Here is a 24441-nt window from a genome sequence, read left to right on the forward strand (position 1 = left end):
TTGGCCCTGCGCGTCTGACGAATTTCCCCATAATTCCTGGTCAACATGATATCAGATATATTAGAGCCTCGGGGGAACATGATTTGGAATTGCAGTTCCCGTGTTAATCACCCCGATTGTGGCTGTAACATAAGTGTGCAAACCAGGTGACCCTCCTCGGGATGATCGGATAACAGGAGAAAGAATGGAATAAGGCTATCGACCGACCAGAAAGCTGACAAAACTGCATCTTTCACCAGAGTCAAATTCTGATGCCGTGGTTGATGTATCACTTCCTTGGGCGATGATCACAAACATAGACTCACCCTATACCACAGCTCCGCTTCAAAGCCCACTTACCTAGTTACATCCAACGGCAGGGGTAGAAAGCTACTATCCAATAACTACTGTCATATCAAATCTCACCAAGAAGCCTCATGCACAACATTGAACATATCTGATGCAATTCAGTTCTATCAAGCCCATCTAAACTAATGAGGACTATCGTCATTCGAATCGAAATGCTCGCGGGCCCATGGACTGCGCAACCGAATCGCCCTCCCCTTATAAAAGAAGATGAACGGGATCGGAACCAGCAGAATCGCAATGAACCCCAGCAGACTCGACGCCCACTCGTAATCCAACTTGTTGTACATCTGCGTCGCGAACAGCGGGAACCCGGCGCCCACGACGTTCCGCACTAGAATGACCCCCGCCAGCGCCGAGGCCGAGTACGTCTGGTAGCTGTCGACCACGTAGTTCAGAATACTCAAGATCACGATATACAGTCCCGCCCCGAAGAAGACCGAGGCGATGATCGGGACGATCCAGTGCACCGAGGCGTAGCTGGTCCAGCCAAACCAGAAAAGGCTGATGGGGATCAGCAACGCGCCCAGGCGGGCCATCCACATGCGGGCTTCGGGGACACTGAGCCCGTCGTGCGCGGCGACGGCGCGGCGGTAGTAGCGTTCCTGCAGGGGGTGGGCAGCGAAGGCGATGAAGGGGCCGATGGCGATGCCCAGGAAGCAGAGGCCTTGTTGGCCGACGTTGAAGCCGTGTCCGTGGGGAGCACCAAACACGAGAGGGAAGGCTTCGTTGAAGAGGTAAACGAGGCCGTAGAGGAACCCGTTGAAGATGGCCGAGAATAGCGTGATGGGCTCTGTGAACAGAAAGCGGACGGGCCGCGTCAAGGTGATGGCGAGCAGCTGGTGCAGTCCCTTGCGGTTGTCGCCATGGATGTCGTCCAGCGACTCCGCCGACCGTAGTCCTTCCTTCTCCATCTGGCGACGGATCTTGGCCATCTTGCGCTGCAGGCGGATGGAATGGCGGGTCTCGGGGATCGTGAAGACCAGCACGATCCAGAACCCACCGCTGATGGCCATCATAATCCAAAAGATCCACCGCCAGCCCAGGTCGAGACCGATGTAACCGCTCATGACGAGCGCCAGGGGAGGGCCCGCGGTGCTGCTGAGGCCGTACACCGCCATGGGCCAACCACTGTGGTCTCGCTCCCACAGGTCACTGATCGTACCGCCGGTGTTGGTCAAGGGGGCACCACCAGCCAAGCCGGCGATCAGACGACACACGAGAATGGTACCAATGTTGGGGGCCAGTGCCAAGGGCAACTGGAAGATACACAAGATGAACCAGGAGACGATGTAGATCGGCTGGCGGCCGAAGTACTCCGACAAGGGGGCGAGTAGGACAGGGCCAACGGCGTAGCCCAGGACGTAAAGGGACAAACACAAGGTGGTGACCTCACTCGAAACGTGGAAGTGATCGGCAATTTGGGTGGCGCCAGACGAGAAGGAACCACAACACCAGGTGGTAATGACATTGAGCATGCTCACGAATACGGTGATGTACCACTTGCGCCAGAAGCCCCAGCAGCGCGGATTGTCGGGGTCATGGTGGTCAAAGGTGATGCGCAGCGGCAGGGCAACGTTCGGTTGTTGGCGGGCGCGGGTAAGTGCCTCCTCCGCCGTCACCACGACGGGCAGCGACTCATGCTGCTCCGTCTTCTCCAAGTCCTTGTGGTTCATAGGAGCAGCCATAACGGGCAGGAAGAACCAGACGAGATACGAGAAGCGAAGAGAATTCAGGAACCGATGGGCTTATCTCTGGGAGGGGAGAGTTTTAAAGCTGACAGAACCAAGTCATTTCTAGCCGCCGGTGACGTTTCCTGCTGGCATTGCTGCTGGCCTGGTTTGAATTCTCCGGTGAACAGATGACCGAATGGTCAATGGGTGGGCATGGTGGGTCAGCGAAAGTTCTCCAGAAGAATGTATGGAGGGATGGATATGGAGAATCTCCATGCTCCGATGTTGAATGGTCAGTCGGCAGATGTTCCGCTGGCTGGCAAGCGTGGGGATTGGGGGATTGGAAAGTCGGCCGCAGACGGAAAACAAGCCTCGGACAAGCTTTCTTCCCAAGATGAAGTGGCGTAAGAGGAAGGAGGACTTTAGCCTAAAATCCGGCTATGCAAGCACCCACATCTGATTGGTGCACCGATATGGGGAATATGCTGAGTCATCTCCGCACCCCGGGGGGTAAACGCCTGATCAGGTGACATGTCGTAATCAGGTGATGTCAGGTGATGGCGACCCAAAGCAGGATTGCCGATCGAACTGGTGGCTTCCTTCCCTGATGCAATCATCGGTGAACCGCCCCTCGGCAAGTCGGCATGATCTGGTCAAGATAGACTGACTGACTGACTGATAACTTGAGTACCGTCTGCAAAATCAAGCATCAAGTTACGCAACCACCCTCCATGTCTCTCCTCCTCCTGACCTCCTCCCACTTCACCGTCCCCAAATTGCAGCCTCGGTCAGCCTGGAGCCCCTCTTTTTAGTTTCGGTTTACCAATCAGCACTGCTCATCGTCATCGTCTCTCCGTCTTTCCCGAGGGGCCAATCCGATTTTCGGGCACTGCTGACTGATTCACGTCTTGCCTTGGGCCGGTCACGGCTTTCTCCCGGTCCGAGTCACTCCTCGTTTCGATGCCTGCTTTGGGCCAACGGAAGGTTTGCCGGTGTGACACCCAGCTGCACATAGTTACTAAAAGCGAGCTTTTTGGCGGTCGGACATTGTTCGCGCGCGTGTCTATCGCTCAGTGACTCCCCTCCGATCTTCTCCCATAACGGAGAGAATATTGTCAGGCCACGGCTCAGTCGAAACACAAGGCGGATAACACACTCAGGTACCGTGTCACCCTGCGGTTGGCCATCGTGCAGATGGGAAGGCTGCGTGTGTGGGTTTCCAGAGACCGCCGTTGCGCAAGTATCACGGTGGTGAGATGAATGGTGGAACAACACCAAGTCATGCACCCGTCCCTACCCAGAGAGACTGGAGGAAGTTACGTGCGTTTCATCTTTGCATACGTCCGGTTTTCTCCTGTCGCGGTTCGATCTCCATTGGGCAAACGGTTTTGCAGAATCCTGACGTCGACTGTCGGTCCCGGTGCATCGTCGCCATCTTTGGTCTTTCCATCGCGTTGACTTCTCTTTCTTTCGTACACTAGACTCCCATAATGAGTCCAGAGTTCGATGGGTCCTTACCAGAACACTGTACTGTACAAGCGTATGCCTCAGTGCTGCACCGGCGCGTAGCTGTCGCACTTGTCGTCAGACACGTAAACACCGATCTGTAGCAAACCGAAGCGCACGTATGACATTAGACTCATGGCAACACAAGCCCCACGGAGTATATCACCGCACCATAACATTCATTGTCAGAATAGGACATCCAGAGCGACACACGCGCAACGGGTACGGTTCTGGAGCCCAGCCTATCCCTCAAAACTGGATATAAAGGCTGAGTCGTTCCTCTCTCAGAGCTCACCAGCAATCACCAAACCATCTGCATCCACACCACAAATCCAACCGACAACATCAGCACCATGCGCTTCACTCTCGCCACCGCGTCAGTCCTCTCCCTCCTGGCTTTGGCCACGGCTCGCGTCATCAGGCGTGATATCCCCACCATCATCCAGGATCTGACTCAGGTCAACACCGACATTGGTTCTCTGAGTGCTGCCGTCTACAGCTACTCCGGAGGCTTGCCCGCAGCCCTTGAGATCCAGACCCAGGAGGCTGCTGTCGAGCGCTCCCTTGACCAGGCCTCTGCCGACGTCAACGGCACTGCGGTCTTCACGGCCTCGGAGAGTAGCCGGGTGACTGAGGCTCTGACCCAGTTGGAGCCGGTCATGCGCAGCTCCATCGCAGCTCTGGTCCTGAAGGTCAGTCACGTCAGCTCATGCATGCACTTCTCACGTCCTTTCACCTTCCATATCTCATTCATTCCTATAGTGGCCGATCATGATGCTGACCAATGTATAGCGGAATCTCTTCATCACCGCCGGCGTCGGAAGCACCATCCGGACCAACCTCCATGCGCTTCGGGTCAAGACCGATGGTCTGTCCGTGGCCCTGCAGGCCAAGGCGGCCGGGGCCGACAAGGAGACCATCCGTCAGGGAACCGGTGATGTTGATGATGCATACGACAACGCCATCGATGCATATGACATGCAGATGTAGGGGCTTGTCACAGAGCTAGTCATTGTCATTCACGAGGCCGGGATGGGGTGGATGGTATAGCTGCATAGTGAGGGTCATTACTCGGAGGAGGTGCAGAGCAGACACTGTCGAAAGAGTTTAGTTGTTCGAGTATCGCACGCGTTAGGGAATTAATCAGATTGTCTTTAGATAATTCCTCGGAACGACATTACAGTAATGCGAGTTACTGGTGCTCTTCTGTTTCAGCCTTCGTTCAGGCATATGTTAGTTCTCGAGCCCCCTAGCCACTGGGGCGATAGTCCTGGTTGAGCTTTTTCTTGTCATTGTCGAATGGACCTGCAAGCTGCAACCAAGCAAGGACGACTGGATTGGTGAGTTTCACCAAGCGAGCTCGATCATTACACGGCTGCTCATCTGCAAAAGTCTTTTCAATGGGTTTTCACGGAATTGCAACGATCACCGCGCCATGATGTTTCTGTGGCTGAATCGACCCGCGGAACAAGCCGACTGGCGCCCTGTCATGACTACAATCTATCAATGAGATTCCAGAATGATATCAGACCACCATCACGGAGGGCGTGCTCCAGTCACATTCATCATCCGAGCAGCAATGGTGGTGGCAACTTTGCCGCGTAAGGTCGGCGTTACACTTCTTCATAGAAGCAAGCAATAGCAGTTTGCAGAGGTCTAGGATATAATACCATCTCATGTACCTTCAGGATGGCATACGGGACAGATAAAGACCCCGTATGCGAAGGCTCTAGTCACTATTCAGTAGTCATCATAGGAGCAGGGGTATCAGGTATGTTTGACCCAGGTATCAATGTATGATCGAAGGCCGGGCTAATCGATAGGCATTTGTATGGCCATTAAGCTCCTCCGTCACACACCCATCACCAACTACCTCATTTTGGAAAAGAACAGCGGTCATGGAGGGACATGGTATGAGAACCGGTATCCTGGATGCGCGATGTAGCAGCTGGTACAAGACCGAGGACGGACGGAATGTGGATCATTGGCCGAAGAATGTGGGGCAGTATCAAGCGGAGCTGACGCAGGTACATTGGGGCGATTTTATCGTGGAAGGAAGCGCAACGACAAGTGTTCAGGAACGAGCTGATGGCGGTAACGATCGAATACGATGGCTTTGGATGGGCTTGGCTGCGGTGCGATTGATGGTGGTGACAATGATCATGGGTGTAAGAAACGAGCGGGCGGAGGGTGTTTCAAGTGCCGGTGGAGTTTAGCGAGGACGGTGGCGCGATCGGCCATGGAATTCGGTAAATCATGGAGCAACCATTAGGTGTCAACCAATACAATAGCTTCTATTGCTCTTAGGTTCCTAGTGTTCGGGTTGCGAAGGTCTGAGCAGAATGATGAATGATCGCGTTGGTGATGTTGTTTACCGGTGAGGAGTACGGCGTAGATGATGCGGGGACGAGACCCCGGTCGCGGCGGAAATATATTCCTGGGAGTTCGTGGGAGTCACGGTCACGAGTCGGATTGCCAGTTTGGGCAACAACGCAAACAGTCCATTGGACTATGTATCAACATATCAAGTACATCATTTACAACATCTGAGATAACAGCTGCTACGTATTGACTATAATGGATCTTCTCTACGATCGGAGATGCGTCCTGCAAATGAACCTTTTTAATGACAGCCCTGAGGTTGCATTCGACTAGCAGTAGCTGCAGCATGGCCTAGAGGTCTGAGCCCGAAGTCACGAGATACACTCGACAGCACGTCAACCCTGGCGGGTGTTTCATCACAGATACCAAAGGGCTGACTGCCCCCAACAGGCAGAGAGTGAGTCTGGCGGCCAGAGTCCGGCAATACGAAAGCCAAGGCAAATGTGCCACCGCCAGCTGGGGTCCGCCAATGCGCCGCCTAGGGAAGCCCCTCCCGGTGATCTCCGGCCTGAGTTTCACTCCAGCACCACAAATAGTCTCAATATTGCAGTGGATAGGTGACGCTGAAATTGGGAGCGGATACCCGATACTGCCACGAATATGCTTGGGAAGAACGGGATCGACTCTTAGTTGGTGTCGGCCAGTGCATCCGGATCGACTTCCTCTAAGTAGATAAGCAGCCGTTAGACAAGCTATCCCGTTGGAAGTGATCGTGCCGCGGCAAGCCAGCCGCGGCAGGAAGACTGTCCGACAACAGCAGGAAGGGGTCGGGGGGCTGCAAGCTGCATTTTGGACAGACCCTGAGCGAGGGAAAGCCCCCAAAGGCAAAAAGGGGGCATTTCCCTCGTGTTCAGGTTGGGGACTCCATGTGGCAAAGTTAGTGTGACAGCAGCAGGAGGAGGTAAGGAACAGGCAGAACTGATGAGTGAGACACCGACAGGCAGTGCAGGAGTGCAGGGCAGGGCAGGGCAGAGCAGAGCAGAGCAGAGCAGAGCAGAGCAGCCGTGGGCAGGAAATTTGCAGCGAGGGGAGAGTTGGAGAATCCCCACTTGAAAGGCGGTGATTGGCGGCTGGGGGCGGTGAAGGGATTTGCCGTCGCCCAAAAGGGGAATGAGGTCACCTGCTCAGACCTTTCGCTGACTGTCAGATTGCCTATTTGGGGTTAGTGGGCCGGGGGGGGGGAGGGACCCTGAGTGATTTTGCCCGGCGTTTGAGAAGAAAAACTCTAGAGGTGGATGGTACTATTGTCTGGCCAGGGGCTGCCTCAAAAGATGAGGAGTGACTGTAGCCAGAGGAGAGACTGTAGCCAGGGAGCTGGTGTTACTGTCTCTATAACTGTCTCTATACTACCATGCCTCCATATAGTATCATGTACTGGTCGACTTATAGGTGTTCACAGCACACTCTTCAACCGCATCGATTGAGCACAATGGTTTTACGGGAATGATTGCCCCTGTCTCAAGTCCATCCGATGTCCAGACCCTGCAGCCTTGGCAGGGTGGCTGATTGGGCTCCCAACGGCACCTCCAACTCCACTCTTGGGTTCTAAAATTACCGCGGATGAAGAGACAGCACCAATCAGCAAGCCAGGGTCTATGGGCTCTCAGGGTCCATTTCGGCCCTTTGAGTACATCCAGTAGGGGCTTGCGAGACGATGGAAAGATGATTTCTGAACATTATGGAGTCAACCACCCACGCTAAGCCTCCCAAGCAGCTCCAACCCGGTCAATAATTCGGCCCCGGTTTTTTCTTAGCTGTGAATTTGCTGTGAACTAGTTGATCCTAGTCAAAGAAAGAATGAATGAATTAATTGCGGCTCCGATCTAAGACTCCTAAATTCAGCCCTTTTTTTTTTTTTTTTGGGCGGTTTATTCCACTTGGGAGCTGCCATACGGCCATCATCTCATTATGATGTGCTAGCTGTGTTCCTTTTGTTCTTTGTACATTAAACCACCGTGTCTCCCCTTTCCCCTCTTCGGTCATTCTCCCACCATAAGATTGATTACTATACACTCACACTCACATCCTCCTTCTTCATCTTTCCCTTTCCCTCTTCCCTCTTCCCTCATCCCACCACCACCTCTTCCTCCTCCTCTCTCTCTCGTCCGGCCTTGCATCCCGGTGAATCATTCCAGCTGGCTCATGGAGTGATTTGATGATTTCGTCTTCCTACTCGTGTGCCATGTGATTTGTTTCAAGTTCCTGTGGATTTCGTCAAGATGAAGCTCGTCAACCTCAATCCGGCTCGTTGCTGCCTGGCCGCCTGGGTGCGGTTGCGCGCCTCGCCCTTCGAGGCTTTCGATCACTTCTGGGACTTCACTCGCCGCTACTTCTTCGCTCTCACCTTGATGGCCATGTTTGGTGCTAAGCTCCTGCATCTTTACGCTCACATCCATTCCTTACCTCCATCCAAATTCCTCCTCTGGGGAGTCACCTTCTTTTGCCAAGATGTGGTCCTCGTGCTGTTGGTGCGCATCTTGACCCAGAAACTGCCGTGGCGGTCGGTCGCCGCCATCTCCGCGCTGATCGTTATTCCGTTCAGGTAAAGATCACTCCTCACTCCCCTCACTGATTTCCCTGGGTTGGGGAAACGCCACATTGCTAATCCGGTGGTCATAGTTTAATCATGTCCGGAATGACCGCCGCCAATACCTCCTTCTATGTCTTTACCGGAGCCGAAATCCACTGGAGACAAGCCACCACCTTCCACCACGATGCTGCCGCCATGCGCACCCTCTTGACCGGCCTGACCGGCTTCTTGATCGTCGAGGGGATTATGCTCACTGTCGCCTGGTTCATCGCTGCACCGTTGCATCGCGCCGTGGGTGGAATCCTGAATATTCTGGCACAACCCTTCAAATGCTGTGCGAGCTGTGTGCGCGGTTTCATCCCCAAGACAACTTCTCTGTCTGACCCGGAGCGATACGACCATCTCTCCGAGGACGACTATCTCGACGATAAGAGTGACGACGGATCGTCCATTCACCTGCTGGAGCCCTACGGAGCTGTCGCCCCGCCCCGGCAGCGGGGTCACTCGCTGGCACGCCGCTTGGCCGTCTGGATTCCTTTTGTCGGCCTCTTCCTGTTGCGCGTCGTCCGCCCGTGGGATCCCGCCTACATGTTTCTCTCCGAAGCGCTGCCCGTGGCCCCCTTTCTGGGACACCACCGGGTGTCTCCGGTTCGAGCAGAAGGGCTGCCGGGAGATTATGGCTGGTTGGAAGGACAGACTGCGTTGGAGCGGCCTCCACAATGGTCGTGGCTACCCAAGGAGCCCCTCCCCGGCTTTGGGGACTGGAATCAATCCGACAATCTCCATCCACCCCCGCGACACTACGATCCCAACCGGGACCCTCTCCACATCTCCAACCTTCGGAGCCCACTACTCGACCCCTTGCATGACGCGCTCTCTGGCGGTAAAGTCAACATCAAACACGTTATCTTGCTCAAGCTTGAAAGCACTCGTGGCGACGTCTTCCCATTGAAGAACGGCACTTTCATGTGGGACCGTATTGCGGAGACCTACCCCGACAACAAGATCCCTAAGGACGTGCAGAAGCGGATTGCCAACCTTACTCGGACGGCGGAGTGGCTGACTGGCTTTGATGCTGGGTTCAAGCACGACATGGTTAAGGACTACGGACGTCGGTCGTACGGTGGCATCAGCGCCAGCAACGCCTTCACCACGGGAACCTACACCCTGAAGAGTCTGGTGGGCACCCTGTGCGGTGTGACCCCGCTGGTGGCGGACTTCAACCGCGAGTACGAGCATCACATCTACCAGCCGTGCATGCCGCATGTGCTGACCACCTTGAATCAACTCCCCGATGTGCGCGAGAACAACACCGTCCCCGCTTCCAATGACTACCGCACCTGGCCCTGGCACTCTATTTGGATGCAGTCCGTCACCGAGACCTACGATAATCAGGACAAACTGACTCCGAAATTGGGGTACTATGATGTCATCACTAAGGAGACGCTGGAAAACCCCAAGGCGAAGCACTACCCCGTCAAGGAAAAGGAGGTCAACTACTACGGCTATCCGGATAAGGTTCTCGGAGACTACGTCCGGGATGCCATCGATGCTGCGGAGAAGAACCACACCCGTCTATTCCTCACCCATCTAACCGGAACCACCCATCACCACTGGGGCATGCCCAACGACACCTACGAGTCGATCGTGGGCTCGACCAGCTCAGGATCTAACAATGACCTCAACCGCTACCTCAACACCATCGGCTACATTGACGAGTGGCTGGAGGAGATTATCGGAATCTTGAATGAGAAGAAAATCATCAACGAGACCTTGATCGTGATGGCTGGTGATCAGTATGTCCAGATCAAATCTCTTACTATATGACACCGTGCTAACCAATGTAGTGGTCTCTCTCTTCCTAACGACGGCGGCGTCACACCTTACGACAACCCTCACGTCGGCAGCTTCCACGTCCCTCTGCTTTTCGCCCACCCCCACCTTCCCCAAGTCGAGGTCACCACTCCCGTAATCTCACAACAAATCATCCCCACCATCCTCGACCTCCTCATCCAGTCCCACTCCCTGGGTCCCGACAGCAGTCACGCCGCGCAGGACCTCTTGTCGATGTACGAGGGCCAGTCGATGATCCGCCCGCAAATCCCCGAGAAGGACGGCCGGCAGAACTGGCAGTTCACGGTCATGAATACCGGCGGGTCATGGTTGGCCGTGCGCTCCGCCGCCCGTCCGGCCTACCGGCTGGTCATCCCGCTTGTCGACGACGTCGAGTGGCGCTTCACCGATCTCTCGCAGGACCCGATCGAGCTGCACCCCGTCAAGAACTTCAACCTGGTCGACCTGGCCAAGACGTTGGAGGCGGAGTACAGTCCCGACGTGGTCAGCTGGGTGCGGGATGCGGCCCACGTCGCCGAGTGGTGGGTCACGGAGAACTGGATGCGGTATCATTATAGACGCCCGGGCAAGGGGAAGGACAAGAAGAAGGACTAGAGGGGTGGTTGTGTGCTGACTGTGGACGGTAATCTAGCAGCAGCACTCTGTGGTGGTCGTCATTTGACGACGCACCCTTGTACAGATGATTTAATTTTCGCCTTCTTGTATATATTGCTTGACATACTTTTTGTTGTTGCTAGCATTATGATTTGACGTGTTTTTTTCCGGACAAGGGTCGGTCGGCATAGCATGTGAATGAACTTATCGGTGTTTTCAAGGAGACTTGGTAGATGTTCTCAGTATACCTTTGGTGTAGCTCCTGCTATCGCGCGCTAGTCTGCGACTTAGCCTTTGCCTGGTCGTGTGTCTGGAAGCTCCGAGGGCTGTGTAATTTATCGAGAGACAGATTTGTTCCATGGTATGTTCATAATGCTCCCGAGTTCTTGATGATGGTGTTGCCGTATCGGAGTCTTGCAGGCCAAGTAATGCTGCTTGCTGCTGAGCTGGAGCTGTCGGTCTGGGTAGACGCCTGGAGGTGAGTGAATGGTTCTTGAAGGGTTGCTTACTGGAAGATCGAGTCTAACCTGATGCTTTAGCACCAGTTTCCTTGAGGGTATGCTTCCTTTAGGGCAATAGTCAAAGCGATATCAATGAATAAGTGTATATACCAAGAGAGCACGAGCATCTGTCACATTTCTCTGAGCAGTGGTGATTGCAGGTCGTCAAGCCGCCAGAAGATCACCAATGCTCATGCCATGGCCAACTACAAAAAGGAATGACAGGAACTATTGCATCGCCGCGTCGTGCAACAGTGTTCAGGCAGCGAACATGAGAGGCATAAATAGATTCTCCTGTTTCGCCCAAAGGCACTTCTTTTCTTCTCCTGCATCCCTCGCCATCCTCATGCCCCTACCCACCATCCCCCCTGCATCCTCATTGATCCACAACTGCCATCAAACAACACGCGCAATATATCCTAAGATGTGCCAGATGACAGAGCATAACATCTACGAAGGCGGAGAGGTGACTTTCCTCCTCCAAGAGGAGCCCACCGCCGCGTCAACCACCACATCGACCTCAACCCCAGCCATCAAACTTGAGCCTAACAACTCCGACGCCCTCGCCATGCAACTCTACAACGTCGCCATCTCCGAGTGCCCTCCTTGGAAGAGAACCAAGCACTCGCATGCTACCCAGGAGCAGGCCACGCTCAGCACGCAGCCCAAACCCAAACTCAACTCCCATCGCCACCCCCATCCCCAGACCAGAGCCAACCACCACCACCACCACAAACACAAACACCTCACGCCGCTTCCCACAATCCACAAAATCCACACCTCTAAAACCCACCTAGCAAGCGCATCCCCCTTCTTCTCGCGCATGCTCAGCTGCCCGCACTGGACTGAAGGCCAAACCCTGACCCAAACAGGTCACCTCACCCTGACAGTCGACTGGCCACTGCCCCCCTTCCTCCTCCTCATGCGGATCATCCACCACCAAACATACCCATGGCCCGACAAAATCGACTTCGCCACGCTAGTTGACCTAACCATCATGGCCGATTACTACGGCTGCGTGCCCGTCGTCAAGTTCTACGTGAATTCGTGGTTAGACAGGCTCGAGCGCCGTCTGCCCCGCCGGTACACCGAGGAGACCGTGATGCAGTGGATCTTCGTGGCGTGGGCGTACGGCCGCGAGGACGTGCTGCGGTGCTGCACGCGGATGGCAATCGAGAATGCCACGGATAAGGTGCGGGCGGACGTGTATGGGTTGCCTGTCAGTTGTAAGATTATTGGTATCACCCCCTTGCCCGCTCCCCCCCTTTGTCATTGTTTCATGCTTGATATCATTGAGTTAGGTTGAAGATGATGCTGATATAGTTGGGGAGCAGAGAGCATCAACCACTGGCGCTGCAGGGCGATCTTGCGCGTGCGGAGGGCGCTGAAGCATATGAGGAGAGAGTTTCTTGAGGATTTTCGCGACGAGGGCTTTGATACGAATGCTACGCGGCTGGGGGCGTTGGATATCAACTGCCACAGGGGCCGAATCCGGTTGCGGGAGGAGTTTGAGGAAGATCACGAGGACGAGGAGGATGAACCGTACATCGGGGAGAGCTATCGCGGGCTGATTAAGAAGATCGAGGGGTGGCAGAATCCGACTGGTTTTGATCTCAAGGCCGCGTTGGATTTGCCGATTGTCATTCAGGGGGTGACTTGGAGGGTGATTAGGGAGTATCCTTATGCTAGTAGGACTGTATGAGATTCTGTGGGATAGTTGGGGGGTGCGGGGGAGGTTTTATGTGCTGGGTTTGGTGTGTAGGGCGCTGGGCGGTCGGACTGCTTTGCCACGCTGGCTGGATTCTGAGTGATTGGATTTTACGAAGATCATGGAGCTTTGCTTTTGCCTGTCACCAAGATTGTTATTTATTAGGGCGGGAATCACATCAGTGGTTTCACATGAGTGATATTTGAGCTTCAAACTAGAAATGTAGCACTATTGAAGCACCCAAGACCCGCAACGGATGGACGTGGTGAGACTGGTGCAATGTGACATACATAATCTCGTAGAAAGCCTGTTACTGGTGATTGAACAAACAGGGGTGAGACTGTTGAGTCGTTGATAATTTTCATGGAAGGATATGTTATTCCGAGGGCTTGGCGCAATGGACCCGAGAAGATTCATGATGAACGAGCAGGCGTAAGGCTCCCAGAAGAGGGCTGCTTTTCCCAGAACCAGGAGGCTCAGTCTCGGAGTTTGTGGGTGGTCAAGGCTACTCCAGGTCTCTTGATTCGGAGTGTTGTGGTTTCTGTGTGTTAGTTATGAAGTGATGTACATCCAGTGATGCAGCGCGCTCCAGCCAGGACAGATGAGGTGGTTATATGCATTGTTTGAGAGCCTCGCTCCTTTCAAGATGCTGCGATTAACTTCTACCACCCTATATTCGCGCGGAGGTGGCGTCAAGGGCGAAGGCGCGCCAGGGAAGAAACACAGGACAAAAGAAATGTAATGGAATTTCTACAAAGACTAGCCACATCTGGAATTCATGAGGGATTATCAATCAACGAAACTGAAGCTTTCTCCAACCATGTATATCATGTTCCAGATAACCTTTCGTAGCAGGGTTATTTCAAGCTATTATTATGGATCGGAAAATGAGTAGGAGATGTTGAGCGTGGTAAAAATGACACCAATTTGCGACGATGGTGCTTTTGATCATCGAGTCTGGCACCACGTTCCAATCACTGCATTCCAAAACTGAGATTGCAGGAAATCGCAGCATCGGCAAAATTTCTGCCGAAGTGGGGACCTTACTTCTCATGTATACTTCAGTAGCTGGATATGTACCCGGACGAACCGCAGTAGACAAATTAGAGAATAATCACAGATGAATGCACCGTAGGCAGCATTAATTTGTTGAGTCAGTAAGAAAATCAATCAATGTACTAAGCCCGGTGCGAGTAATCAAGCAGATGGACGTAAGCCTACAGCTCTACAGTGTTGAGCAGCTGATCTGATTGCACGGCCCAACATTCTCGTATAAAACACCGATAACCGACAGCCACCAAAGCCAAGCAAAAAAAATCTGGAAGGCGAACCAAAGCTTTTCTTGCCAAGACCGAAACGCCCAAGAATGGCTCGGATGCCGGCACCGCCGTCCACCGACCCCAAACCTGGAGTAGTGAGCCGCAACCAACGTGCGTTTGCGATAAGAAGCGCTGCAGCGACAAATCATCACGCCTTCCCCAGTTTCTATCAGCTAATGGATGGTCATGGAAAACAGTCAACTGCCGTGGCAGCCAACTTATCAGCAGTCACCAGCTTTCTATAACCTGAATAAAAAATTCTAGAAGCGGGAACGGAATCCCACCGAGCCGCATAAACCTTGCCAGGGCCGCACCAATCAGCGAGCAGCGGAGAGGCGGTTATTGTCGGCAAGCGGCGCACAGTGTGGTGGGCGGGGCCAATCCATTACTTAATTTTAACCGCGGACAGCCACAATTGGACTAGGCTTTTTCTCCACCCCACCCGCGTCTATAGAGGTGGGACACAACGCGCCAATGGAAGTCATCACCGCGTTACTTCCGCTATGGCCGCAAGCAGCAGCAGCCAGGGCTGATCTCCGAACAGGGTAGCTACGACGGAGTCCAGATCTCATTTCCCGTGGAAAAACCACTTGCGTTGTTATCTGTCTGTCTTGCTTTACCTTTCTCTCCTGCTCCTCCTTCTCTTCTCCTCTGTTGTTGTGTCCTGGTGTCAGTGCTATTGCAGAGACTATCTAGTTCATCCGTCGAACTCAGTTTCAAGTCTGCATCAACCTCAACAGCAGCGGAGGAGCGGAGGTTTCACTGTCTGACCCACCAACCCGCCAGAAATTTTCTGTCCTGCAGCTGCGGCGCGCCACTGTTCAACTCCCCGCCGATTGTGATAGATCTGCTGCGCGGCTTGTGCCTGTTCTTTTGCGACTCCTTCCCGTGACATATCGACAACGTGCAGACAACATGGCGACTCCGACTACCGGCGAAGAGATCAAGAAGAATGATCTCCCTCCCTACGATCTCGAGGATTTGAAGGCTGTCGACGAGGGCAAGGAGCCCGATGCCTTTGGCGACGAGGCTAATGCGGAGGTCAAGTACAAGACGCTCAAGTGGTGGTATGTACTGTCTGCGGTGCCCGCAGTTGACGAATCAAGCTAACAAACCATGCAGGCAATGTGGATTGTGTATGTGGTGTGCGACAGATCAATGGCTAGATCAATACTAATCGCAACAGTCATGATCGCAGAGTCCGTCTCCCTGGGTGTTTTGTCCCTGCCCGCGACACTGACCGCGCTGGGCCTGGTGCCGTAAGTTCCGCTGTCCTGACTCCTTCTCCACATCATGCTCACAGACACAGCGCCATCATCCTCATCATCGGACTCGGTATCCTCGCGCTCTACACCGGCTATGTCATCGGCCAATTCCGCGAACGCCACCCCTCGATCCACAACTTGGCTGATGCAGGTGAGATCCTCATGGGTCGGTTCGGTCGCGAGCTATTCGGTCTCGGTCAGATCTTGTTCTCGATCTTCATCATGGGCAGTCACATTGTCACGTTCACTGTGATGATGAACACGATTACCGACCACGGTACCTGCTCTATGGTGTTCAGTGTTGTGGCGTTCGTGATCTGCCTGGTTTTGTCGCTGCCGCGGACGATCAAAAACTTGACCTACATTTCTTGTGCTTGTGAGTACTCCAGGTGAATATCAGCAGGATAGAACTGATTTGCCTAGCTTTCCTGAGTATTTTCACTGCAGTCATGATCACCATGATTGGGGTGGGTGTGCAGTACAAGGGTGGCCAGAACATCAGTGTCACCACCGATACGAACTTGTACCACGCGTTCAACGGAGTCACGCAGATCGTGTTCGCTTACTGCGCCCACGTGGCCTTCTTTGGTCTGATTGCCGAGATGGAGGAGCCCAAGGACTTCCCTAAGGCCTTGTGTCTGCTCCAGGGTTTCGAGATTGCTCTCTACATTACCGCGGCTATTGTCATCTACTACTATGTCGGTAACGGGGTCGACTCGCCGGCTCTTGGCTCTGCTGGTCCCGTGTTGAAGAAGGTTGCTTATGGCATTGCCATTCCGACGGTATGACCTAGCGAATTTACCTATCTCTCATAATCTGTACTGACAAAACCCTAGATTGTCGGAGCCGGTGTCGTGAACGGTCACGTTGGTTTGAAATATATCTACGTGCGCATCTTCCGTCACTCCGACCGCATGGGCAAGCGTGACTTTGTCGCTGTTGGCTCCTGGATTGCCATTGGCGTCACCTGCTGGGTAATTGCCTGGATCATTGCCGAGGGCATCCCTTCCTTCAGCAACATTGTCAGCTTGATCAGTTCCTTGTTTGCCAGTTGGTTCACATACGGGCTGTCGGGTGTGTACTGGTTGCACATGAACTGGGGCCAGTGGTGGTCTTCGCCGCGCAAGATTGCGTTGACCATCATCAATATGCTGATCTTCTGCATTGGTGCCATCATTGTGAGTATTCCGACTTGGTTCATGGCATTCACTTATATACTAATACTTACTAGTGCGGTCTGGGATTGTATGTCTCCGGCAAGGCCATCCACGACGATTCGTCCAAGTCGAGCTTCTCCTGTGCCAGCAATGCGATCTAGGGGAGTGAAGTAATTGGCTGTTGGGTAATGATGGATTGTATATATCGATTGTTTATATATTGACTCGCTTGGATGTACCATAGATAGCATTGAGTGTTAGCCTTGTCATGATTGACATGCATAATGAATTCCCCCGAGAATGCATCCATGTAACCTCTACTGATCCTCACGAACCAAATCACGATACGGATTTTTCGAATCCTGCTCCTCTTCCGGCGACTGAATCGTCTTCCGCACGCGACAAGGCGCACCCACGGCCACAGAGAAAGGCGGAATATCCTTGGTGACAATCGACCCAGCGCCAATAGTCGACCCCTCCCAATCGGCACCCCCGGCAGGATGATCAAATTTCCTCAAATCCAGCAATCATCCTCAATGAAGACGGAGTGCCCGAACTCGACAAACTTCTGCCGCGACAGCACACTGGTATCGTAGCTCGCCGTGAAGATATTCACCCCGGTGCCAACCTGCACGCGGTTCCTGATAAACACCAGACTGGTATCCAGAACCGTTACGCTGCGCTCGCATCGCATGGTCAGCAACATAACCCTAGTATTCCCTGCCCACCTATCGCCATCAAAAAGAGGGGAGTGGATAGCTCACTCCCAGTTGATAAAAGAATGACCCCCGATGACAACCTTGCACCCGTAATCTGGCTTGAAGAACGGCTCGATGAACGTGCCCTCGCCGACTTTTCCGACCAGCTGGCGGAGCAGGGCGAGCCGGGTCTCGAAGATCTGGGTCGATGGGATGGCCGTCGTGACGAGGTTGTTGTAGGCTCGCGCGAGGCCGCGGCAGCGGTGGCGCGCGTCGAGGAGTTTGGGCATGTTGGGGTTGTACCTTGTTTTTGGGGTAGGTTCGTTGTTGTTTGGGATGGGTTGCTACGGGCACGGGGGCTTGGGGGCACAGAGGGAAGGATGGGAGGGGGGTACATCATGCCGGAGATCATGCGCTCGTATTCTTCGCAGTGCGGGATGCCCCGCAGGCCCTGCGAGAGGGCGATGATTTCGGGGCGTTGGGAGGTCGCTGCCATTGTGGGTGGAGATATGAGAGTTGAGGGGTGAAGATGGAGAAAATCGGCGGGCAGTATTGAGTAGATAGTGGATCGTAGATGTTTATCTTATTGTGAGGATCCCATGTGTTTATGATATTGTATGTTTGACCTGGAAAGATGTTGATGAGGGGGTTTGGTGATGCCCTAATCTCGGTTTCCCCTCTGAGTATAAAGTTAGTACCTTTGATTCACTAACCCACTCCGTCACGAATTTCTCTTGCCTGTTAAGGGAAGATTGTCTGATAGTGACAGACCCCAAATGTAACATCATCACAATTGATTGCTCTCTTGACTGATTAAAGTGGGAGAGTGAAGATGGGTGGTTGTTGTGGTTGGTGGAGCGGATATTCAAGATGTTGGCCGCCTCCATTGAAATATCGCGATGGGGTCCACGGTAGATCAATTGTAACCGGACCTAATCTATGTTCGCCTAGATCGTTTATCCTTCGTTTGGTCAAGCCTCATATAAACAAAAGTCAAAGAGCAGAACATCAAATCAGCATGTTAGCTCAGGGGAAGAGCGCCGGGCTCATAACCCGGAGGACCCTGGATCGAAACCAGGACATGCTAAATTGAGAATTCCTTTTTTTTTTTCAAAAAAATATTTTTCTGCTCATGCGGGCTACAGTTAGGGTAGTAGAACATGGCTTAAATGGACTTGAGTTGGGTTTAATTGTATTAAGTTCATTCGAAAAGAAACAAACTCAATAAAAATGACCTTGTACCCACAATATAATGACATAGATACGTAAGTACTCTGAAGGAACACTGGACACTCAATAAAGTGGGTTGTCAGGCTGTTGGCTATATATAAATCGCACTCGGTGATCGATGGGGTCCAAGAGGCGTTGAGAAAGTCTATAAAGAAGCCTCAAGATGATCTAGAAAGAGAAAATGATATTGCTAGAAAAGAATAATATCTAAGTGCAAAGATTGAGTGATCAAACATTCATCACAGATACATGAGCTTGGCGGTAAAAATTGGCCCCTCACAGCCATGACTTTCTCTTCTCGTCTTCATAGGCCATGGCAAAGCTGAAGGCCGGATCGTAGTGCAAAGCCCAGTAGCCGTCCCAGATCTTCTTAGTGATGGGTCCAATCTTGCCGTCCTTCACTGGCTGGCCATCCAGGGTGGTGATAGGATGATGCCTCCCGCCGTCGTGCACATGAAGATCTCATCTGCCTTGTACACAGTCTCGACGGGCACCAACTCGACTCGGATGTCAAGGCCGTTGGCGCGGGCGACATCGATCACACTTTTCCGAGTCACGCCCTCCAGCACCCCGCGCTGCGGCGTGAACAAGACCCCATCCTTCACAATCACAATGTTAAACCCAGACCCTTCCGTCAGATTGGTATCCCCGTCCGTGAGGAAGGGGTACGTCGTGCCGCGATCAGCAGCCTCATGCAGTCCTCTAACCAAATCTCCCCGCTGCAGGTTCTGAACAGTGGGATCGATCGAGCCCGGTAACTACCATGGGGGCTCCACGGGTACTGAGGAGGTGGTCTATCACCCGGCTTGGCACGCTGGGCACGCCGACGATAGGCTTGGAGTAGACGTCCGTGTAGAAGGGGACCTTGAAGTCGAGCATGGATAAGTGATTTGGATTATGGGAAGGGTTTGGATGGGCTACTTATCAGGAGTCCACCGTGAAGTTGCACAATAACGGGGCATTTTCTAGGTTATTGCTGCCGCACTATCGACTTGGGAATCAAGATATCTGTGGAAATTGGCTGATTGTTCCCACCTACTGTTTGTAGTGCGTGGTGATGACATCGAATGACTTGAACTTATCGACATTGAGCGCTGTCAGAGCATTCATCAGATCAAAGAACGGACGTGGAGCCATCTTACTGGAATGGAAATAGACCTTGACAAGCCGTGTTGACCTGCTGATCCAGTCAAGTCTAATGTCCTGTTAACCATTTATTCCCTGTCATTCTCTCGTTAGCACTACACAGGAATTAAACAGTTCTAAAAATGAAAGCTCAATTGAAACAAACAACGTATATACAGTAATTTGACCCAAGACTAGATCCTCCCCCTGAGCACCGACGGAAGCAACTGCTTGACCTCCTTCCCCGCCTCCTGCGTGGCCAACGAGCCCTGCTCCAAGGCCCCATCAAGCGCCGCTCTCCATCCATGCGCCCAGTCTGCTGAGGCAAAGAACACGTTGCCGTGGCGAGACTGTAGTTCATCCTGATATTTGGACATGTACTGCGGACGCCACCAGGCGGGGCCACCCTGAGACCACGGATCGGTACACCAGTTATAAAAGACCTGGCATCTGTGGTGAGTAAAATAAACCCGAGCCTCAGATATCAGGGACTCTTACCATCTTCTTCACCTCCATTGGATGCAGCTTCTGGAAAGCAACAATCGTCTTCTCTGGATCACGCTCCGGGATATACTCGCCCCGCTCATCCTTCCCGAACCCCACGATATGGGTATTTCCTCTCTCTGTGAGCCCGTCCCCGTACCCAAACATCAACAAAATCGGAAACCGCATGCCGTTCCACGAGGCTAGCCCCGGGCCAGCTACCTCGGCGTGGACCCTGGTCATGAAGTTGACGTGCCCGAGATTGATCGCTTCCTGGCGAATAGGAGAGAGCGGGGGGCTAAACTCGATATGCCGGAGCACATTGAGGGGAATCGTGCTGATGAGTCGACGAGCCTGATAAATTGTGCCCGATGCCGTGGTGACTTGCCCCGAATTGCCACGGTCAGCGATTGTCCGCACCGCCGTACGGAAGCAGTACTGCAGCCCGTGGTCGACTGCATCGTCGAACATCCGTCGCACCAGCTCGGAGTGGCCCTCGCGCAGCTTGAAGGTCGTCCAAATCGGCGCGAAGTTCTCCGAGCTGTACGACGTGAGCACATGCGAGCGGATCATATCCCACAGACTCGAGTTGTCTAGGCTGCCGCCGGAGATGTGCAGCAGGAGGGCGACGAGCATCCCCGCTTCCTCAGCCGTCAGCAGATGCTTGATTTACTCGAACCGCTCCCGGCAGGAGACTCGGTCCAGTCGATCGACCTCCTCCCGTTGCACGAGGATGTTGCCCAACTGAGCGTGTGGAAGTGGGCAGACGCGGCAGCAGTTCTGGCCGTCGACATTGACCAACAGGTCCCACGCCCAGGAGACGATCTCGCCGCTCTCTTCGTGGGTGACCTTGCGCGGCATGGCGCCGGGCACGTTCATGGTGTAGTAGTCATTCTCGTGCTCCCGGCTGTGGGTCAGTGTGAGATCGCGGTCCATCTTGTAGCGGATCATCTCCTTGAAGAGGTAGGCCATGTGATGGGTCACCCAGGTTCCGCCCATTTCGTAGAGGAGACCTATCCGTTCTTTTTGTCAGTGGCGCATCACATATTCGTTCGACTTTGTCGAGACATGTAGAGCCATACCATCTTCCTCGACTGTATAAGTCCGCCCACCAATACGATCACGCGCTTCTAGCAGCAGCACAGATCGACCTAGAATTCTGGGCGTCAGACAACTCGCTGAGAGGTAGTTGGGCACTCATCCTGCTCTCCCAGATCGCGGGCGGCGATTAGACCTGCATAGCCCACCCCAACGACAATTACTTCGTAGAGATGACCTGCTGCCGGGGCGGTGCGGTTGTTGTTGGGCTTGATGACCCCTCTGCAACGGAGGTTGCCTTTTTTTACCCCAGTTGCGTGAGTCCAGGTGTAGCCATCCTGGGTCTTGAGTGTTCGGGTTGCTGAGTGAAACATTATGTACAGGGAGTAATTTTCAGGCTTAGAGATCATGTGTGTAGTATGCTCCAATGTATAAATAAGCAGAAGACGTGAGGGGCCGGGGATAGCTGTGGTGGGTCGAACAATGGCGGGAGATTAGGGTTATGTATATTGAGGGGGTAGATTGGCGGTATCGCTGGGAAAGTCCGGGGCGTCTCTGGGGTCCCACTACCCCGTATCTATTTGACTCAAAAAGGCAACCGAGAATATGGTATGATCAAGCTGCTAGCTTGGGTGCCTTTTGCGCCATGAGTTTATTTTTCAATCTGGAAGTTCATTTTATATCCTGGGAAAGGAAGATTGATAAGCCTTACAACCCACGTCCGGTTCCCCCTCAAACCCACCATCTCAACCCTTCTCCCTCACGATCACACGATGTCTACCCAATCAACCATCTACCAAAACCTCCCCGGCCCCGTAGGGGACTGTCTCAAACCCACTTCCCTCTCTACAACCGCCACAGTCCCCGTCTCACGCACCACCTCTCTCGTCTTCACGACCGGCCATATCGGCCTCGACCTCGCCACAGGCAGCCTGGTAAACACGACGGTCACCGCCGAATTTAACGCCATCTTTGACTGTCTGGATGCAGCGCTCAAGCACGCTGGGGTGGCGCGGGGCCTGCATCAGGCTTACCGGGTTGTGAGCTATCTGACCTCGCCGGAACACGAAGCCGAGATGCACCGGGTGTTCCAACAGCGGGTTCCGGGCCACACGCCGACGTCGTGCACAGTTGTTGTCAAGGAGATCAATGTTACGGGGATGCGGGCGGAAATCGCAGCCGAGGCGGCGCTGTTTCATTCTTAGGGTTGTTGTTACTAGGGTGAGGGTGTGTGGAGGGCTTGAAGCGTTTTCGGGTATAGGGGTGTGGATCTGGAGAGGGATGTGCGCCTCTCGGACTGGTCGGTATTTTTTTTATTATTCTTTGGCAATACTCCGTGCATTTGCATTATACTGTTGCATGCTTTGATATAGAATGGTGCTTGTAGGGTTTTGTCATGTCGTAGTTCACAAGAGGAGCATGTCTTCATTGTACTTGACGTACAGGAGCAACGATTTGAAAAGTATTTTCATTGTTAGGGCTACACCAGAGTAAAGCAGACATGTCTGTGGACAATTTGGATTATGTTCGAATGAGCAATGTGCAACCTTGACAATCTTAATACTACTCGATACAAGCTCATTTTCTCGTAGACAGCCAATCTTTTCTTTCCCCTTTTCGCAGGTGATTCTAGGCCACATTCACCACTCGAATGATCTCGTCTACCACCCCAGGTTCAGCCATCTACTTCAATTTCAGCCAGTCTAATTATCAGTGTAGCTCGATAGGAACCTACTATAGACGTATCCCCAAATCCATCTCACCGGTGAGAATCTTCCTCAAGATTCGTCGAACAATCTTCCCACTCCGTGTCTTGGGAAAGTCCGACACAACAAGTATTCTTTTCGGAGCGGCAAAAGGTCCAATAGACTTGCGTACCTGGACCGTCAGCTCCTTCTCGATATCTTCTGGCTTGGGCGTTGTCTTGAGGGAGACGAGGGCGTTGATCGCTTGGCCAGTCGAATCGTTCGGGACCCCGATGATCGCTGCTTTGGCTACGCTGGTTGCTTTCCGGGTCAGCAGGTCTCTTCATCGTAGAAAGGAGGCAGGGCTTACGATGTTCAATTAGGACGGCTTCGATCTCGGAGGTGGAGAGCTGGTGGCCCGAGACGTTGAACCACGTCGACTCGGCCGCGAATCCAGTAGTATCCGTCCTTGTCGCGGAAGGCGCCGTCTCCGGTGAACTGTTTCGGTGTTTCGGTTCAGCATTAATTATTTCAAGAGTGAGTGATAGGGAGTACTATGGTGGACTTACGTAATAACCTCGATACACGTTGAAGTATGTCTCAGTGAAGCGATCATGGCTGTTGCGGATGGTGCGAGCCATGCTGGGCCAGGGCTGTTTGATCGCTAGCACCCCTTCCACCTCGGTCCCTGTCAGCTCCTCCCCGGATATAGGATCGATTATGGCGAAGTCGATCCCGAACATGGGTAGGGAGGCGCTACCGGGTTTCATAGGGGTGACTCCGGCTAGGGAGGCGATGATATGTGATCCTATTTCCGTCTGCCAGTAAGTCTATACTCGATTTGTCAGGCGTTGAGAGCCCGAATGTGCAGAACAACAGATGAAACGATACGGAAGGAGGGCATACGGCAGTCACACAAGCCTCCCCCTTACCCATCACCTCATAATACCACTTCCAGATCTCCGGCGCGATCGGCTCGCCAAAGATCCCAGCACCCGCAACTGGTTTGTATCAAATCCGGCGACCTCATTCTGCGCCTGCTCTCGCTTCAATAACCTCAGTGCCGTCGGGGTAGCATAGAAACGGGTGACAGCACGCTTCTCCATAATTTCCCAATACCGCGAATACGATGGATACGCGGGCGTGCCCTCGAAGATAACGGTGGTGCAACCCAACAGCAACGGCGTATAAACCACATACGTATGTCCGGTGATCCACCCGATGTCGCCAGCACAGAAGAACCGGCCTTGCTTGTGGAGATCAAAGACATACTTCGCGGTAAACGCCGCGCCAAGCAGGCACCCCGCCGTCCTGTGCAGTACACTCTTTGGCTTCCCCGTCGATCCGGG

General features: G+C 53.4%; 10 protein-coding genes and 1 non-coding gene across 11 annotated transcripts; 7 read left to right on the plus strand and 4 right to left on the minus strand.

Annotated features, from left to right (window-relative positions):
• Positions 1-439: 439 nt before the first annotated feature.
• Positions 440-2236, minus strand: BO82DRAFT_140291 (MFS transporter). Its single transcript, XM_025630063.1, has one exon. It carries the CDS (start codon positions 2031-2033, stop codon positions 471-473), a length of 1563 nt encoding a protein of 520 aa, XP_025496034.1. The 5' UTR covers positions 2034-2236; the 3' UTR covers positions 440-470.
• A 1641-nt stretch (positions 2237-3877) lies between these two features.
• BO82DRAFT_398156 (cell wall mannoprotein 1 family protein) lies at positions 3878-4514 on the plus strand (the record flags this gene model as incomplete). The annotated part of the gene is made up of 2 exons (XM_025639008.1): positions 3878-4216; positions 4317-4514. The coding sequence occupies 2 exons, from the start codon at positions 3878-3880 to the stop codon at positions 4512-4514; spliced, it is 537 nt and encodes a 178-aa protein (XP_025496035.1).
• An 851-nt stretch (positions 4515-5365) lies between these two features.
• BO82DRAFT_350625 (uncharacterized protein) lies at positions 5366-5765 on the plus strand. The gene has a single exon (XM_025634208.1). The coding sequence runs from the start codon at positions 5423-5425 to the stop codon at positions 5738-5740; it is 318 nt and encodes a 105-aa protein (XP_025496036.1). The 5' UTR covers positions 5366-5422; the 3' UTR covers positions 5741-5765.
• A 2105-nt stretch (positions 5766-7870) lies between these two features.
• Positions 7871-11108, plus strand: BO82DRAFT_380485 (sulfatase domain protein). The gene is made up of 3 exons (XM_025637766.1): positions 7871-8448; positions 8526-10232; positions 10284-11108. The coding sequence occupies exons 1-3, from the start codon at positions 8126-8128 to the stop codon at positions 10882-10884; spliced, it is 2631 nt and encodes an 876-aa protein (XP_025496037.1). The 5' UTR covers positions 7871-8125; the 3' UTR covers positions 10885-11108.
• A 700-nt stretch (positions 11109-11808) lies between these two features.
• BO82DRAFT_398158 (uncharacterized protein) lies at positions 11809-13086 on the plus strand (the record flags this gene model as incomplete). The annotated part of the gene is made up of 2 exons (XM_025639009.1): positions 11809-12622; positions 12719-13086. 2 exons carry the CDS (start codon positions 11809-11811, stop codon positions 13084-13086), a joined length of 1182 nt encoding a protein of 393 aa, XP_025496038.1.
• Positions 13087-15326: 2240 nt separating this feature from the next.
• On the plus strand, positions 15327-16994 carry BO82DRAFT_398159 (putative amino acid transporter; the record flags this gene model as incomplete). Its single annotated transcript, XM_025639010.1, has 7 exons — positions 15327-15478; positions 15534-15547; positions 15598-15670; positions 15721-16052; positions 16100-16458; positions 16513-16854; positions 16908-16994. The coding sequence occupies 7 exons, from the start codon at positions 15327-15329 to the stop codon at positions 16992-16994; spliced, it is 1359 nt and encodes a 452-aa protein (XP_025496039.1).
• A 156-nt stretch (positions 16995-17150) lies between these two features.
• On the minus strand, positions 17151-18027 carry BO82DRAFT_371274 (trimeric LpxA-like protein; the record flags this gene model as incomplete). The annotated part of the gene is made up of 4 exons (XM_025637260.1): positions 17151-17309; positions 17378-17510; positions 17598-17834; positions 17927-18027. The coding sequence occupies 4 exons, from the start codon at positions 18025-18027 to the stop codon at positions 17151-17153; spliced, it is 630 nt and encodes a 209-aa protein (XP_025496040.1).
• Positions 18028-18546: 519 nt separating this feature from the next.
• Positions 18547-18618, plus strand: BO82DRAFT_t41. The gene has a single exon. It is a non-coding gene; the product is annotated as a tRNA-Met (tRNA).
• A 541-nt stretch (positions 18619-19159) lies between these two features.
• Positions 19160-19640, minus strand: BO82DRAFT_398161 (D-aminoacid aminotransferase-like PLP-dependent enzyme; the record flags this gene model as incomplete). Its single annotated transcript, XM_025639011.1, has 2 exons — positions 19160-19489; positions 19563-19640. The coding sequence occupies 2 exons, from the start codon at positions 19638-19640 to the stop codon at positions 19160-19162; spliced, it is 408 nt and encodes a 135-aa protein (XP_025496041.1).
• A 156-nt stretch (positions 19641-19796) lies between these two features.
• On the minus strand, positions 19797-21781 carry BO82DRAFT_371275 (flavin monoamine oxidase family protein; the record flags this gene model as incomplete). Its single annotated transcript, XM_025637261.1, has 6 exons — positions 19797-19964; positions 20123-20329; positions 20385-21032; positions 21066-21382; positions 21452-21528; positions 21567-21781. 6 exons carry the CDS (start codon positions 21779-21781, stop codon positions 19797-19799), a joined length of 1632 nt encoding a protein of 543 aa, XP_025496042.1.
• A 377-nt stretch (positions 21782-22158) lies between these two features.
• On the plus strand, positions 22159-22612 carry BO82DRAFT_420374 (RidA family protein; the record flags this gene model as incomplete). Its single annotated transcript, XM_025640136.1, has 1 exon — positions 22159-22612. Exon 1 carries the CDS (start codon positions 22181-22183, stop codon positions 22610-22612), a length of 432 nt encoding a protein of 143 aa, XP_025496043.1. The 5' UTR covers positions 22159-22180.
• Between the last annotated feature and the right edge of the window lie 1829 nt (positions 22613-24441).

This window comes from Aspergillus uvarum, assembly GCF_003184745.1.
Source record: "Aspergillus uvarum CBS 121591 unplaced genomic scaffold BO82scaffold_5, whole genome shotgun sequence".
NCBI lineage: Eukaryota > Fungi > Ascomycota > Eurotiomycetes > Eurotiales > Aspergillaceae > Aspergillus > Aspergillus uvarum.

Excerpts from the sequence above, each read along its gene's own strand:
- BO82DRAFT_380485 (XM_025637766.1), top strand. The coding sequence starts at position 8,126 with ATGAAGCTCGTCAACCTCAATCCGGCTCGTTGCTGCCTGGCCGCCTGG. Across the intron at positions 8,449-8,525 it reads CTGATCGTTATTCCGTTCAG|TTTAATCATGTCCGGAATGA; the intron begins GTAAAGATCACT and ends CGGTGGTCATAG. Across the intron at positions 10,233-10,283 it reads ATCGTGATGGCTGGTGATCA|TGGTCTCTCTCTTCCTAACG; the intron begins GTATGTCCAGAT and ends TAACCAATGTAG.
- BO82DRAFT_350625 (XM_025634208.1), top strand. The coding sequence starts at position 5,423 with ATGGAGGGACATGGTATGAGAACCGGTATCCTGGATGCGCGATGTAGC.
- BO82DRAFT_140291 (XM_025630063.1), bottom strand. The coding sequence starts at position 2,033 with ATGGCTGCTCCTATGAACCACAAGGACTTGGAGAAGACGGAGCAGCAT.